The 13,031-nt window shown below is 44.6% G+C and overlaps 1 protein-coding gene across 17 annotated transcripts in view; it reads left to right on the plus strand.

Annotated features, from left to right (window-relative positions):
• The window catches only part of FRMD4B (FERM domain containing 4B), a 349,437-nt gene that overhangs the window by 320,879 nt on the left and 15,527 nt on the right, over window positions 1-13,031 (plus strand). For 15 of the 17 annotated variants that reach the window (XR_009761528.1, XM_061618643.1, XM_061618646.1 and 12 more), the window contains 3 exons: window positions 8,383-8,530; window positions 9,431-9,598; window positions 11,780-12,588. Coding sequence is in view for 16 of the 17 variants with exons in the window: in XM_061618643.1 (XP_061474627.1) it covers window positions 8,383-8,530; window positions 9,431-9,598; window positions 11,780-12,588 (1,125 nt within the window). In the remaining variant the exon portion in view is untranslated. The remainder of the gene's footprint in view (window positions 1-8,382; window positions 8,531-9,430; window positions 9,599-11,779; window positions 12,589-13,031) is intronic. The other 2 variants (XM_061618636.1, XM_061618641.1) reach the window with 2 other exon arrangements.

Below are 13,031 nucleotides of genomic sequence, written 5' to 3' on the forward strand. Positions count from 1 at the left end.
CCAAAATAATTTTGCACTCAGTATTCTTAGAAAACTGCCTGTTCTCCCTCCAGGAGCCTAAGACTGGAATGTGTAATGCTGCACAAACTGATCCTTACAAAAGGCCACTAAAAAGGACTGTTCTGCAACTGGCTTGGACCCTAAGATAAGTTAACTTAAGGAAGTTCATAGAAGGAAAGTTTCCTGTCCCCGCTTCTGTCCTGCAATCACCCATGACCCCTGAAAACCCCCAGAGGGTTGAGGAGCCCTCTTGAACCATGTGGGTTGGGGCATGGAGGGCTGCAAGTGACAGGAGGGGATGGGAACTTTCCTTTCATGAACTTCCTTAAAACATATCCAAAACTACTTCTTCTTGTTGTTATGTGCCTTCAAGTCGATCACAACTTATGGCAACCCTATGAATCAGTGACCTCCAGTAGCATCTGTCATGAACCACCCTGTTCAGGTCTTGTGAGTTCAGGTCTGTGGCTTCCTTTACAGAATCAATCCATTTCTTGTTTGGTCTTCCTCTTTTTCTGCTCCCTTCTTTTTTCCCCAGTATTATTGTCTTTTCTAGTGAATCATGTCTTCTCGTTATGTGTCCAAAGTATGATAACCTCAGTTTCATTATTTTAGCTTCTAGTGATAGTTCTTGTTTAATTTGTTCTAACACCCAATCATTTGTCTCTTTCACAGTCCATGGTATGCATAAAGCTGTCGTCCAAAACCACATTTCAAATGAGTTGATTTTTCTCTTATCAGCTTTTTTCACTGTCCAACTTTGACATACATACATAGAGATCAGGAATACCATGATCTAAATGATCCGGACTTTGGTGTTCAGTGATACATCTTTGCATTTGATATCCAAAACTAATTTGGAGCAACTCCCCCATCCCCATCCCATATTGTTCAGGTGGGACCCCCAACTCCCCAGAGAGACTTTGTTGTGGCACAAGTGGCTACAGAGGAGGAAGAGACAGGAAACTTTTCTCCTGTGAAATTTCTTAAGTAAACTTATCTTATGATCTAAGACCATGTGTTCTAGCAGAGCCCGGGCATTTTGTATAAAATTCAAACGAAGTAACGTTTTATATAATGTCATTTGAAGCCACTTTTATTTTTCATGTGAGAGGAACTACAGGGGAACTTTATATTAGACCTGGTAGGGCCAGATCTAGTCTGTGAATGCTATCTCTGATGTACATAACAGAAAACAAATCAAGAATTGCATGGATAGTCAGCAGGAGAGTTAGAGCAAAGTCCTTGGATCATAAGACAAGTGTCAAATTCTGGCTCTGGACAGGTGTACAGGCTCTGCATGAAGGATTCAGACTTGTAATAATGACTTGGGGGGGGAAAGGCACGGTCAGGGAATTTCTAAAACACTCACATTGCTCTGGGAAACTTCACACTTATTCCTAAAGAGGGTCTTTTAGTATTTCTCCAAGTCCTGTCTTTAAGCAGCATATAGAGAAATGTGAAGGTAAGGGCTGTATGCAATATCAGATTAGCAAGTAAGACCTGGGAATTTATTGAAGTTAGTTCATCCCTCACCATGAGTCATACACCAAACTGGCCACTTTGCCTTTACAAAGAGAGACTCTTTTTTTGCTCATTTTCTCTCCCCACCCCCTGCCTTAATATTTGTGTTATTGAATACAACAGTAAATATACATACTCACTGTCCCAACAGAATCATTCAAAATATGCATGTATCTGGACATCATGTATAAAGCAAGACCTCCTGTGTTCCACTCCCTATATCATTGCCACCCACCACTATTGCCTAAGACTGAGCTCCATTATAGCTTGTGAATTTTGAGCTGAACAATCTAGACAGTAAAGATTATTTCAATCCTGAGCTAACCTTGAGTCATTTTCTAAAAAGAACTTAACTGCTAATTTGGTTAGAAGAAGAAATCCAATATGCTAATGCAATCTATTAATCTCTGTGAAAAAATATAACTCCCGGTTTAACACATAAACAAGCAGTTATTATCATTTTATATTTTTTCAGTATTCCCAGGATTTATTTAATTGCCATAATGACATCTGGGTTGGTTATTTCCTGCCAGCTAACAATGGGCAGGATTAGCCATACTGCTTCATCTAGTCATTAGCCCTTTGGAAACGCCCTCCCTCCCTTTCCACTCATTATTGCTTAAAGAGAAATGTGTAACTTGAGTGTTCCTACAGCACCGAGTGTCCCTGAGTTTTGATCTGGGAAACATTCTGATTGGCTAGTCCCAAGAACTAAGGCTGTGGTTCCACCAGTACTGGAATGACCCAGCTGTATCTGATCTTGTTTTTAAGGAATCAAGAAGAGAACACAGCTCTCAACTTTTTTCTATGCAAAAATGTTCACACTGGAGCTTTTATCAATTCAGAGGTAGGATTGGATTAACTGGAAGGTATAGCTTGGTTTGTCCACAAATTGTATAGATTGTCCAGTTCACAAATAGTATTGCTTTTTAAAAAGGTAAATACCTTGCAGATATTTATTTATTTATTTATTTATTTATTTTATTACATTTTTAAACCGCCCTATAGCAACAAGCTCTCAGGGCGGTGTACAACAGTATAAAAACAAGTTAACATACAAATGAGCGTGGGTACAATAGACTATAGAAGATATATAAAACAAGATTAAAACAAAAATAGATTAAAATTTAAATTTAAATTTTAAAATTTAAAATGCCTGGGCAAAGAGGTAGGTCTTTACCTGGCGCCAAAAAGATAACAAAGAAGGCGCCAGGCGTATCTCGTCAGGGAGGGCGTTCCATAACTCAGGGGCCGCCACTGAGAAGGCCCTAGCTCTAGTTATTACTCTCCGGGTCTCCCTATGCGTTGGAACCCGGAGAAGGGCCTTCGACGTCAAGCGCAGTGAACGGGTAGGTACATAGCGGAAGAGGCATTCTGCCAGGTATTGCGGTCCAATGCCGTTAAGGGCTTTATAGGTAAGAACCAACACTTTGAATCTGGCCCGGAAACATATTGGTAGCCAGTGCAGCTGGGCCAGGACAGGAGTTATATGATCATATTTTTTAGCCCCAGTAAGAACTCTGGCTGCAGCATTCTGCACCAGCTGAAGTTTCCGAACCGTCTTCAAAGGTAACCCTACGTAGAGTGCATTACAGTAGTCCAATCTAGAGGTTACCAGAGCATGGATAACTGTGGCGAGGTTCTCTCTGTCCAGATAGGGTCGTAGTTGGGCACCAGCCGAAGCTGGTAGAACGCATTCCGTGCCACCGAGGCTACCTGAGCCTCCAGTGACAGGAGCGGATCTAATAAGACCCCCAAACTACGGACCTGCTCCTTTAGGGGGAGTGTAACCCCATCCAGGGCAGGTCGGACATCTACCATCTGGGCAGAGAGCTCCCCCACCAACAGCATCTCAGTCTTGTCAGGATTGAGTCTCAGTTTATTAGCTCTCATCCAGTCCATTATCGCGGCCAGGCAGTGGTTTAGTACATTAACAGCCTCACCTGAAGAAGATGAAAACGAGAAGTAGAGCTGCGTATCATCAGCATATTGCTGGAAACGCACTCCAAATCTCCTTATGACCTCACCCAGCGGCTTCATATAGATATTAAAGAGCATGGGGGACAGAACCGAACCCTGCGGGACCCCATATTGGAGTACCCAGGGATTCGAGTAATGCTCCCCAAGCACCAGCTTCTGGAGACGATTCTTGAGGTAGGAGCACAGCCACTGCCAAGCAGTGCCTCCAACTCCCAAATCCGCAAGTTGCCCCAGAAGGATACCATGGTCGATGGTATCAAAAGCCGCTGAGAGATCCAGGAGAACCAACAGAGTTACACTCCCTCTGTCTTTCTCCCGACAGAGGTCATCATACAGGGCGACCAAGGCTGTTTCTGTACCAAACCCCGGCCGAAAGCCCGATTGAAATGGATCCAGATAATCAGTTTCATCCAAGAGAGCCTGGAGCTGGCAAGCGACCACACGCTCTAAAACCTTGCCCAGGAATGGAACATTTGCTACCGGTCTATAGTTGTCAAGATTTTCAGGGTCCAAGGAGGTTTTTTTTAGGAACGGTCTCACCGCCGCCTGTTTCAGGCAGAGTGGTACCACTCCCTCTCTTAAAGAGGCATTGATCACCTCCTTGGCCCATCCGGCTGTTCCATTCCTGCTAGCCTTTATTAGCCACGAAGGGCAAGGATCCAGAGCAGACGTGGTCGCCCGCACCTGTCCAAGCACCTTGTCCACATCCTCGAGCTGTACCAACTGAAACTCATCCAATAAAACAGGGCAGGACTGTGCTCTGGACACCTCATTAGGATCAACTGCTACAATGTTGGAGTCAAGGTCCCGGCGGATGTTCGTGATCTTATCTTGGAAGTGTCTCGCAAACTCATTACAGCGGGCTGTTGATGATATTATTGCGTTCTGAGGACCAGAGTGTAAAAGTCCCTGAACAACTTTATAAAGTTCCGCTGGGCGGTTAGAAGATGACTGAATGGAGGCAGCAAAGTACTGCTTCTTCGCTGCCCTCACCGCCTTCACATAGAGCTTGGTAGAGACCTTCACAAGTGCAAGGTTACAGCCGTCGGAAGTTCGTCTCCATTTGCACTCAAGCTTCATCACTCTTAGCTCCGGGGTAAACCACGGAGCCAGTTGAGCTCTGCAAAGGAGAGGGCGCACTGTCAGCTGCCCGGGTCATTTCCGTATTCCACAGATTGACCAGGGTTTCGACAGGAGCGTCAGTTTTATCAGCCGGAAAACTCCCCAGAGCCTTCTGAAAACCCTCAGGATTCATTAGTCTCCGGGGACGGACCATCTTAATTGGTCCTCCACCCTTGCAGAGGGAAGAAAACATTGTGAGTCTAAACCTCAATAGGCGGTGATCTGACCATGACAAAGGGATAGATGTAAAATCCCTCACTCCCAGATCACCATCCCCTAATCCAGTGGCAAAAATCAAGTCTAAGGTGTGCCCCGAAATATGCGTAGGGCCAGTAACAAATTGAGACAGCCCCATGGCTGTCATGGAGGCCATGAAGTCCTGAGCCGCCCCTGACAAAGCGGTCTCGGCATGAATGTTGAGATCCCCCAATACCAAAAATTTTGGGGATCGCAACACCAGGCCTGCGACCACCTCCGTCAGCTCAGTTAGGGAGGCTGTTGGGCAGCAGGGTGGACGGTACACCAACAGTATTCCCAGTCTGTCTCGCTGACCCAATGCAATATGAAGGCACTCCAGACCATTAGCCACCTGGATAGGGTGCCTAACAAGAGGGATTGAACTTCTATAGACCACAGCGATTCCCCCTCCCCGACCCTCGGATCTACCTAGATGCTGAACCGAGTACCCAGGTGGGCATAGCTGGGAGAGATTAATGCCTCCCAGATCGCTCATCCAGGTCTCAGTAATGAACGCCAGATCGGCCAACTCATCCACAATTAAATCATGGATGAGGGAGGTTTTATTATTTACCGATCTGGCATTAAGAAGCAGCAACTGGAGATCCGAGAGTTGGCTGATAAAGCTACCAGCAATCCTGTGGATGTGGGGAGGACCGGAACACAGCACAGCCACCAGTTGTCTGGGCCGAGTTCCCCTAAACTGGCATGTCCTCCTCACAACGCCATACCTCCCATTACCCGTCACTACGCTAACAGGGGCCCCCTCTGGTCTTCCCTCCCCGCACCCTATCCTCCCGCCCAGGCACATAATAAAAATAAAAATAAAATAAACAACAGAATTCATAATCTATACACAATCACACCCACACTCATACAGCCACTCATACAACCAGGCAGCAACAGTGGCAAACAACAAGAGCGGTAGCCGTCACAACAAGGGCCCAAAGACGATACATGGGCCCAAAAGCGATGGATGGAGGCGACTCAGATAGCAGCGCCAGGTCCAAAAAACAACTCGAGGCCGCGGTGTCAGAGGCCAAAGATGGAACACGACTCCCACTCTCACTGTCGCCGGGCGCTCCTCCGCAGCGCTCTCACCGCCGCGGAGTTGCTCCTTCACGGTGCTCTCTTGCCGCTGTTCTCGTCGTCAGGCGCTCCCCCGCGGCACTCTCACCACCGCCGGGCGCTCCTCTGCGGTGTTCTCCCTACCGCCGAGACGCTCCTTCACAGCACTCTCTCGCCGCCGCTCACACCGTCGGGCGATCCCCCCCGCGGCCCTCTCACGCCGCCGGGGGCTCCTCTGCGGTACTCTCACCACCGCCAAGTCGCTCCTTCACAGTGCTCTCTCCAAAAAGCGATGAATGGAGGCAACTCAGAGAGCAGCGCCGGATCCAAAAAACAACTCGAGGCCGTGGCGCCAGAGGCCGAAGATGGAACACGACTCCCACTCTCACTGTCGCCGGGCGCTCCTCCGCAGCGCTCTCACCGCCGCGGAGTTGCTCCTTCACGGTGCTCTCTCGCCGCCGCTCTCGTCGTCGGGCATTCTCCCGCGGCGCTCTCACCGCCGCCGGGCGCTCCTCTGCGGTGCTCTCACCACCGCCGAGCCGCTCTTTCACAACGCCTTCTCGGCGCTGCTTCCCGTCTCCCGTCTCCTCCGCCACAACCACTCTTCCACAGCACTCTTCTATGCCAATGCCCCAAAGTAAGCAAACTTCATTAATTAAAATGGGGTGAGAGCTACTATTCAATTCCACACACATGTGGGCCCAAAAAATACCAAAGGTGATAAAAGTAAAATAAAGGTAGATGTTAAAATAGATGGTAAAATGAGTAGTAAAATGAGTAGTAAAAGAGCTTGGCTACGGAGCTCCGACTACCGCGTCCTCCAAGCCGCCATTATGCGGGTCCTATTTAGAAAAACATTCTCATTATTATTAAATTTGTACCCTGCAAACTTTCAGAAAGGCATGCTCCCAGGGCAGCTGGTAACAAAAGACTGAGAACAGTACAAAATCATCAGTTAAAAATCACAAACAACAAAGAGAGCAGCAGATAAGATGTAGTCAATAAAAGAATAACCAGAGAAAGCTAATAAAAACTTTAACTGTGTTTCAAAGTTTTAATAGCCAGGGCAAATGAAAAGGAAGTAGAAGGACAACAGTGGGTGTGCCAGGAAGCCTCTAGGGGAGAATGCTTCAGAGGTGGGGAGCCACAACTAAGTCTCTGTCTCTCTCTCTGTCTCTCTCTCTGTCTCTCTCTCTGTCTCTCTCTCTCTCTCTCTCTCCTGGCCCTTGTATATGGGGACAGTCATGTGTCTGAAGAAAATCAAGATACTGCAAAATTGGTTCTTAACTCATAGACTGGAAGGAATGTATAGACCACATCATGTGGGGGGGGGATACTAGCCCTCTTGGACAGTTTTCTTATCCCTAGTTGACTCATCACAGCTGTTACGCTTTTTGAGACTGAACTAAAAGGCAACTGTCTCTTCACGAAAAGAGAGGACCAGCTGCTCACCATGAACCATTCACTTCCAAAGTTATAGAGTTCCAGGCATACACCCATGAAAATAGCAAACTTTAAACCTTCTCAGGGCTTATTCTGTGGGTTTATTTACATCTCAATGTATATCTCTGAATGTGTGCACAAAAAACCTCTGCTGAACTTTTAAACTAAACATCCGTTCATTCATTCATTCATTCTCCCACCCTTCCTCCCAGAGCCCAGGACGGCCTGAGGAAGCTTCCACATCATCTTGGCCCCATTGAGCTTCAGGAATTCTCAAGTTGGTTCCAAAGCTTCAGGGGCTTAAATGTGTCAAGGGCAGGGAATATTTCAAACTTGTGATCTGAATGTGGCATTATAAAATTTGGAAAGTTTAAGTAATACGGGTCAAAACGGCACAAAACGTTGCAGTGAAAGTGGCACACTGCAGAACTCACAGGAGAAGAAAGTTAGTCCAAAGAACTATGGAATACCTGTAACTCAGTGCACATGTTCTGCATGCAAAGGGTCTCCAGTTCAATCCCATAAAGAGAATTGGAGAAATCTTTAATAGCTGAATGTTTAATAATAAAAATATGCTTTTAGATCTAAGTTTGCTATCGTTGCACTGTGTTAAAGTGCTACATTGCTCGACCCTGTAGTCTGGGACCTTGCTGAGGTGTAACATATCTGTCTTCATTTTTAATAAAACATTAGCAGGCTAACATCTTCATAATGTAATTCATATAAGTATATCATATGTTAGGATTTTGTTGTATTCTTACTTCACCTTCACATTTGATCAAATCCTCTGCAGTACTTCTTTCCCTTAGTATTACTTAACTTTCCACATTTATTTATTTTTATGTATTTATTTATTAAATGTATATCCCACCCTTCCTCCCATCAAAAGCTTCATGCTAAATGACCTTGCATGGTCAAGAGAGATTATTCTAATTAAGGATATGAAGATGGCTAGAGTGCCACACCTTTCCTGTTCCTCCAAGTTTTAACTATGTTTTTTTTAAACAGGCAATGATTCTCTTGCTCTGCCAGGCCAAAGAATGAACTCTGTGCCGCTTTCTCCAAAATCTCCACCACCCAAATCCCTTGGGGTGGAGAGAATCCATCTCAGGAAGTCCTCCATGAACGAGCAGCTTCTCGAAGCCAGATACTCCAGGTACAGATGTTTTGGCATTGTCAAATACTGCAGTAACATTTACGTTGTTTCACTTTAAAGAATTCTGTTTGTTGTCACCTTTAATGTGATGAGTTTTTTTTAATGTTACTGTTATTTATTTACTGGTCTGCTACTTAAAAAGAAGCTTGCAATGCAACACAATTTTTTGTGGATTCTGCTGTTGAATGATTTATTGTGGCTGAGCTTTCACTTGTGAACTAAAGATAAATTTCTTTGAACATATGAGAATCTTAATTAGAGCAGCTAGGTTTAAAGGAAAATGACAGCACTTGTGGAACTTGTAAAAAAATCTTAACTAGTTCGTGGCTCTGGGCAGGATCTAAACAGCCTTTATTCACCTCCAGGATTTTTTGAGCCCTCCTCTTACCACTACAATCCTTTGTGCCTCTTTGAAATCTGGTACAGAAAGTCAGGGGATCCTTCTAAGCTGTCTCTGAGGAAGCTCAAGGAGCTTCAATGGGAATGAGAAATTTTGATATCCCCAGTACCTGTGCAGAACCTCTTGAGTGCAGCCATGGCCTGTTTGAATCCCCACCATGATTTGGAATTATTACAATTCCCATCCATTCTATGTTACTTGGGATTGTATCATAGTGTTCAGTGAACCTGCACTATCATCCCAACGAAGCATGACTACTAAGTTTAATTTACTAAGTTTTGCTTTCTTTTCATTTTCCACTGTGCCCTTTTGCTAAAAATTCCACTTTCTTAATTCTCAACAACCATTCTGCAAACTACTCAGCTGTGAGATGCTTTCCCGCATGAGTTCTGTATTTCTGGTACTTGCGTTTATACTCTCCTGCTGTGTTTTTTAAATCTTGCACTTTCAATCTATTGGCAAGTAATGCCAATGCCCTTCTGCTTTGCATGTTATCGAAGATACTGGGATGGTGACCACATATCGGATTCCTCTATTTATAGTCACAGAGATCCCTTGTCAACACACAGCAGTCCATACAGAACAGTGGAGAGGCAGCACCATGGTGGAAGAAGTATGCCCACAACACCGGTTCTCACACGCAACGCGTACAGTAGCACTCATTTACAGTAAGCTGTTTTCCTTCTTTCTTTCCCCCACCTTATGCCAAAGCTTTTCCAACAGAAAAAAAAATAAGCTCATCTATAATCTTTTGTCTACGATAAGAGGCATAACATAGAGGTGTCCACTATAGCACTCCTTTGAAAGCTTGAGAGAGTAGATGCATTTGCTGATTTCTCAAATGCAAGTCCTAGGCAGCCCCCAAGACATTTGCGTTCCAAAGGAGTCAACAATGATTCACACAACCCAAGTTCCTACACACCTTGAAGTTTGAGGGAATTTCCCCAAATTTCCAGTTTGTTACTAAATCAGAACTAGATTCAGAAGAATATCCGAATCCTACCTAATCTAACTGATGCTATCCGGAAAGAAATTAGACACACATAAGTATCCTTAAAATTGAAGGACTTAAGAGCTTTCATTGAAATTATTCTGTGGAACTTAAATGTGCTTAGGTTTCTTCACTGCTTTATCTTCCTTTGGCTTAATTGTATAAACGTGTCATAGAAAAATGAAAAGTTTTGTGGTCTTACAGAGCTCAGTCTGTAAGTGTTGTCTCTTTGCTCTGAAAAGGACTTTACTGAATAGAAGATGTTGACTGTGTCATAGTTACATCTTCATAGCTAAAAGCCCCTCAAGACTGACAGATGGAGGAACTTCTGGGAACCATTAGCTTGGGTCCAGACTTGCTCTTTTGCAAACAGAAGAATGCCTTCTATTTACAGAAGGGACCAAGATGAAATGAGAGAGGCCATTTTTAACCAATCCGTTTTTCCCTCTGAAGCCCATAGCGGCACATCCCACACTTCTCTAGAGCAGCTTTTGGGGAGCTGCAGGGAAAGAGGAAATCCGCCCAAATTACCTCTCCTCTGTTCCTCCAATAGAATCCATGGGTGCAGTTCCATCCAGCCTGCATCCAACCCACTGAGAAGTAAGCCAGCCATATCTGCATTGACCCACCCTGGGTTCCATTTTTTGGTTGTTCCAGTGCATGACGGAATGCTGTAAATTGGACTTATATAGGCTAGGCCTGCTAAACAGTTGTTCTTTCCAAAACGAATGCAAGAAATGTCCAGCATCTGGCCTTACTTACACGCCCTGTTTATTTTATACCATTATTTTTTGCAAATGTAGGACTGCAACAGATATTGGACTTTGGCAGTCTTCCCCTCCCCACCTCAGCACATGCATATGTGCCTTCTGTAAAATAAAAGGTTGGTGTGAGACTCCTTTTGGAACTTATTCCCAATTAGAATGAAATGAGAGAGGAAAACAATGGAATATATATATATATATATATATATATATATATATATATATATATACACACAAAAAAAAAACTGATAGTGCTGGTGCTGTGAATGCTGGTACTACATTATATCTCAGCAATGTATCTCTTGGCACAGCATTTATGCAATAAACAGGACCTTATGCACTCTAATCTCCGCCTTTGAATCAAAGTTGATAACTTACATTCTTATATGGAATATGTGGGAATATGTCCTCAGATCCTGATCAATTGTCAGGAGGAATCTTTTCCTTCCTTGCCATTGGCCAAAATGATGCTTGGGTGAACTATGTCCCTATTTGTTTAGCATATTACCTAACCATTTGCCTAAGCTTCGCACTTGTTTGGTATACAAGATCCTGGTGTACAAGGGCTGATTTATTGCTCGACTGCAGCACCAGATACACTTTTCAGACTACCCAGTGCAATATATCTTACTGTAATGGGAATAATCCACACATGTAATTGAGTGTTGTCATAGTAAGTGACATGTATGTTCATGTGGGAATCAGTCCTGTGACCAATTGTTTAGCCTTGTGACGCATGAAATCCTACCATTGCACGTGGGTATTTTGGACTCTTGTGGAGTAGAACAGAATCACAGAACATGTAGAGATTTAATAGGCCCTCTACTCCAGTCTCCTATTACATTAGGATATTTTATGTCTAAAGTATCCCTATTATATTCCTGTTTAGACTTCCTGTAAAAGACTACAGAAAAAGACATTGCAGCCTCCATAGGAAGCCTGTTCCATTGCTGAACTGCTCTTATGTTTTTACTTACTTATACTTACTTATAAAGACTGCTTTTTCTGTAATTCAAAACTATTACAGCTTGCACTATACTGCTGTTGGATTAGATGCCATGTTTTGTAATCAACACAATTTTCTGCTTTCTTAGGCCGGATATATCCCCCCAACACTGCAGGCAGCGGAGTGGCAGCTTAGAATCCGAAACCAATTTATTGTCTGAGACTGCCAGTGAAAAGCCAGTGTTCACCCTCTCAAAATCCCAAAGAAGCAGCAGTACAGAAATCCTAGATGATGGGTCCTCTTATACCAGTCAGTCCAGTGCAGAATACTATTGTGTGACCCCAAATCCAAGCCCCTACTATACCACCCAGACTCTTGACAACCGTACAAGGAACAGGAGACGGTCCAAGAAACAGAACATTTCTGCTGCCAATTCGGGAAGCATGCCAAACCTAGCCCAGAAGGACATCCGCAATGGTGTCTACCAAAAAAGCCAAGAGCAGCCATCTGCCAACTGCTACATTCCTGGCTACACCCCTTACACAGAGGGTGATGTGTATTACAATAGCGGCTGCGTGTACGAGAATGGCAAAGAGGGCCAGTACACTGTCAACCCTTCCTACCGTTCATCGGCGCGCTACGGATATGAGCGCCGCTATCGGGAATTCAGGTCTTTCCACGAAGATGAGATAGAGAGAGTACCACACAACCCATACGCCACTCTGCGCCTGCCACGGAAACCATCTGTGAAAGCTGAACACATCACCAAAAACATTCACAAGGCCTTAGTAGCGGAGCATCTTCGTGGCTGGTACCAGCGTGCCTCTGGGCAGATAGACCAGGGCCATGGCCTGCAGGCAGGCTTTGATGTTGACAGAGGGTCACAGAGGAGCCTAGGCTTTGCTGGACTGCAGGTACCCTGTTGTCCAAGCAGCCGTGCATCATCTTTCTCTTCAGGTAACTATCAATTTGTTACATGTGCCCCTTTTACCATGCTTCGTGCCTCTGCAAATTCACAGGTATTGTGTACTCCAGTCCAACAATCTGTTGCAGGTATATGCACACAGAGTTCCCCTGATTGCCGTAACATAACCATTCATTTCTAAGTTTTATTCACTCCTTTGCATGCACTGAACTGCTCTTCCATACTGATAAATGGGAAAGTTGCTTGCATAGAAACTTGGGACATACACAGGGCCTTGGATCAGTTGATAGATATATAGGCCAGAGACCTGGAGGGGTTACTGGTGCCCTTGAAGGAGATGCTTCTGCTCTTGCCCTATTGATCAGTGCAATGAGCAATGCAAGCTGTAGGGAAGAAATTCTCTGATTGATCAGCTGTTGAAAGCAGGAATAACTATTCGGAGATTTTTGAAAACTGAATAAGGTATGCAGTAAGT

The sequence above is a fragment of the Rhineura floridana genome, chromosome 3 (genome assembly GCF_030035675.1).
Source record: "Rhineura floridana isolate rRhiFlo1 chromosome 3, rRhiFlo1.hap2, whole genome shotgun sequence".
Lineage (NCBI taxonomy): Eukaryota > Metazoa > Chordata > Lepidosauria > Squamata > Rhineuridae > Rhineura > Rhineura floridana.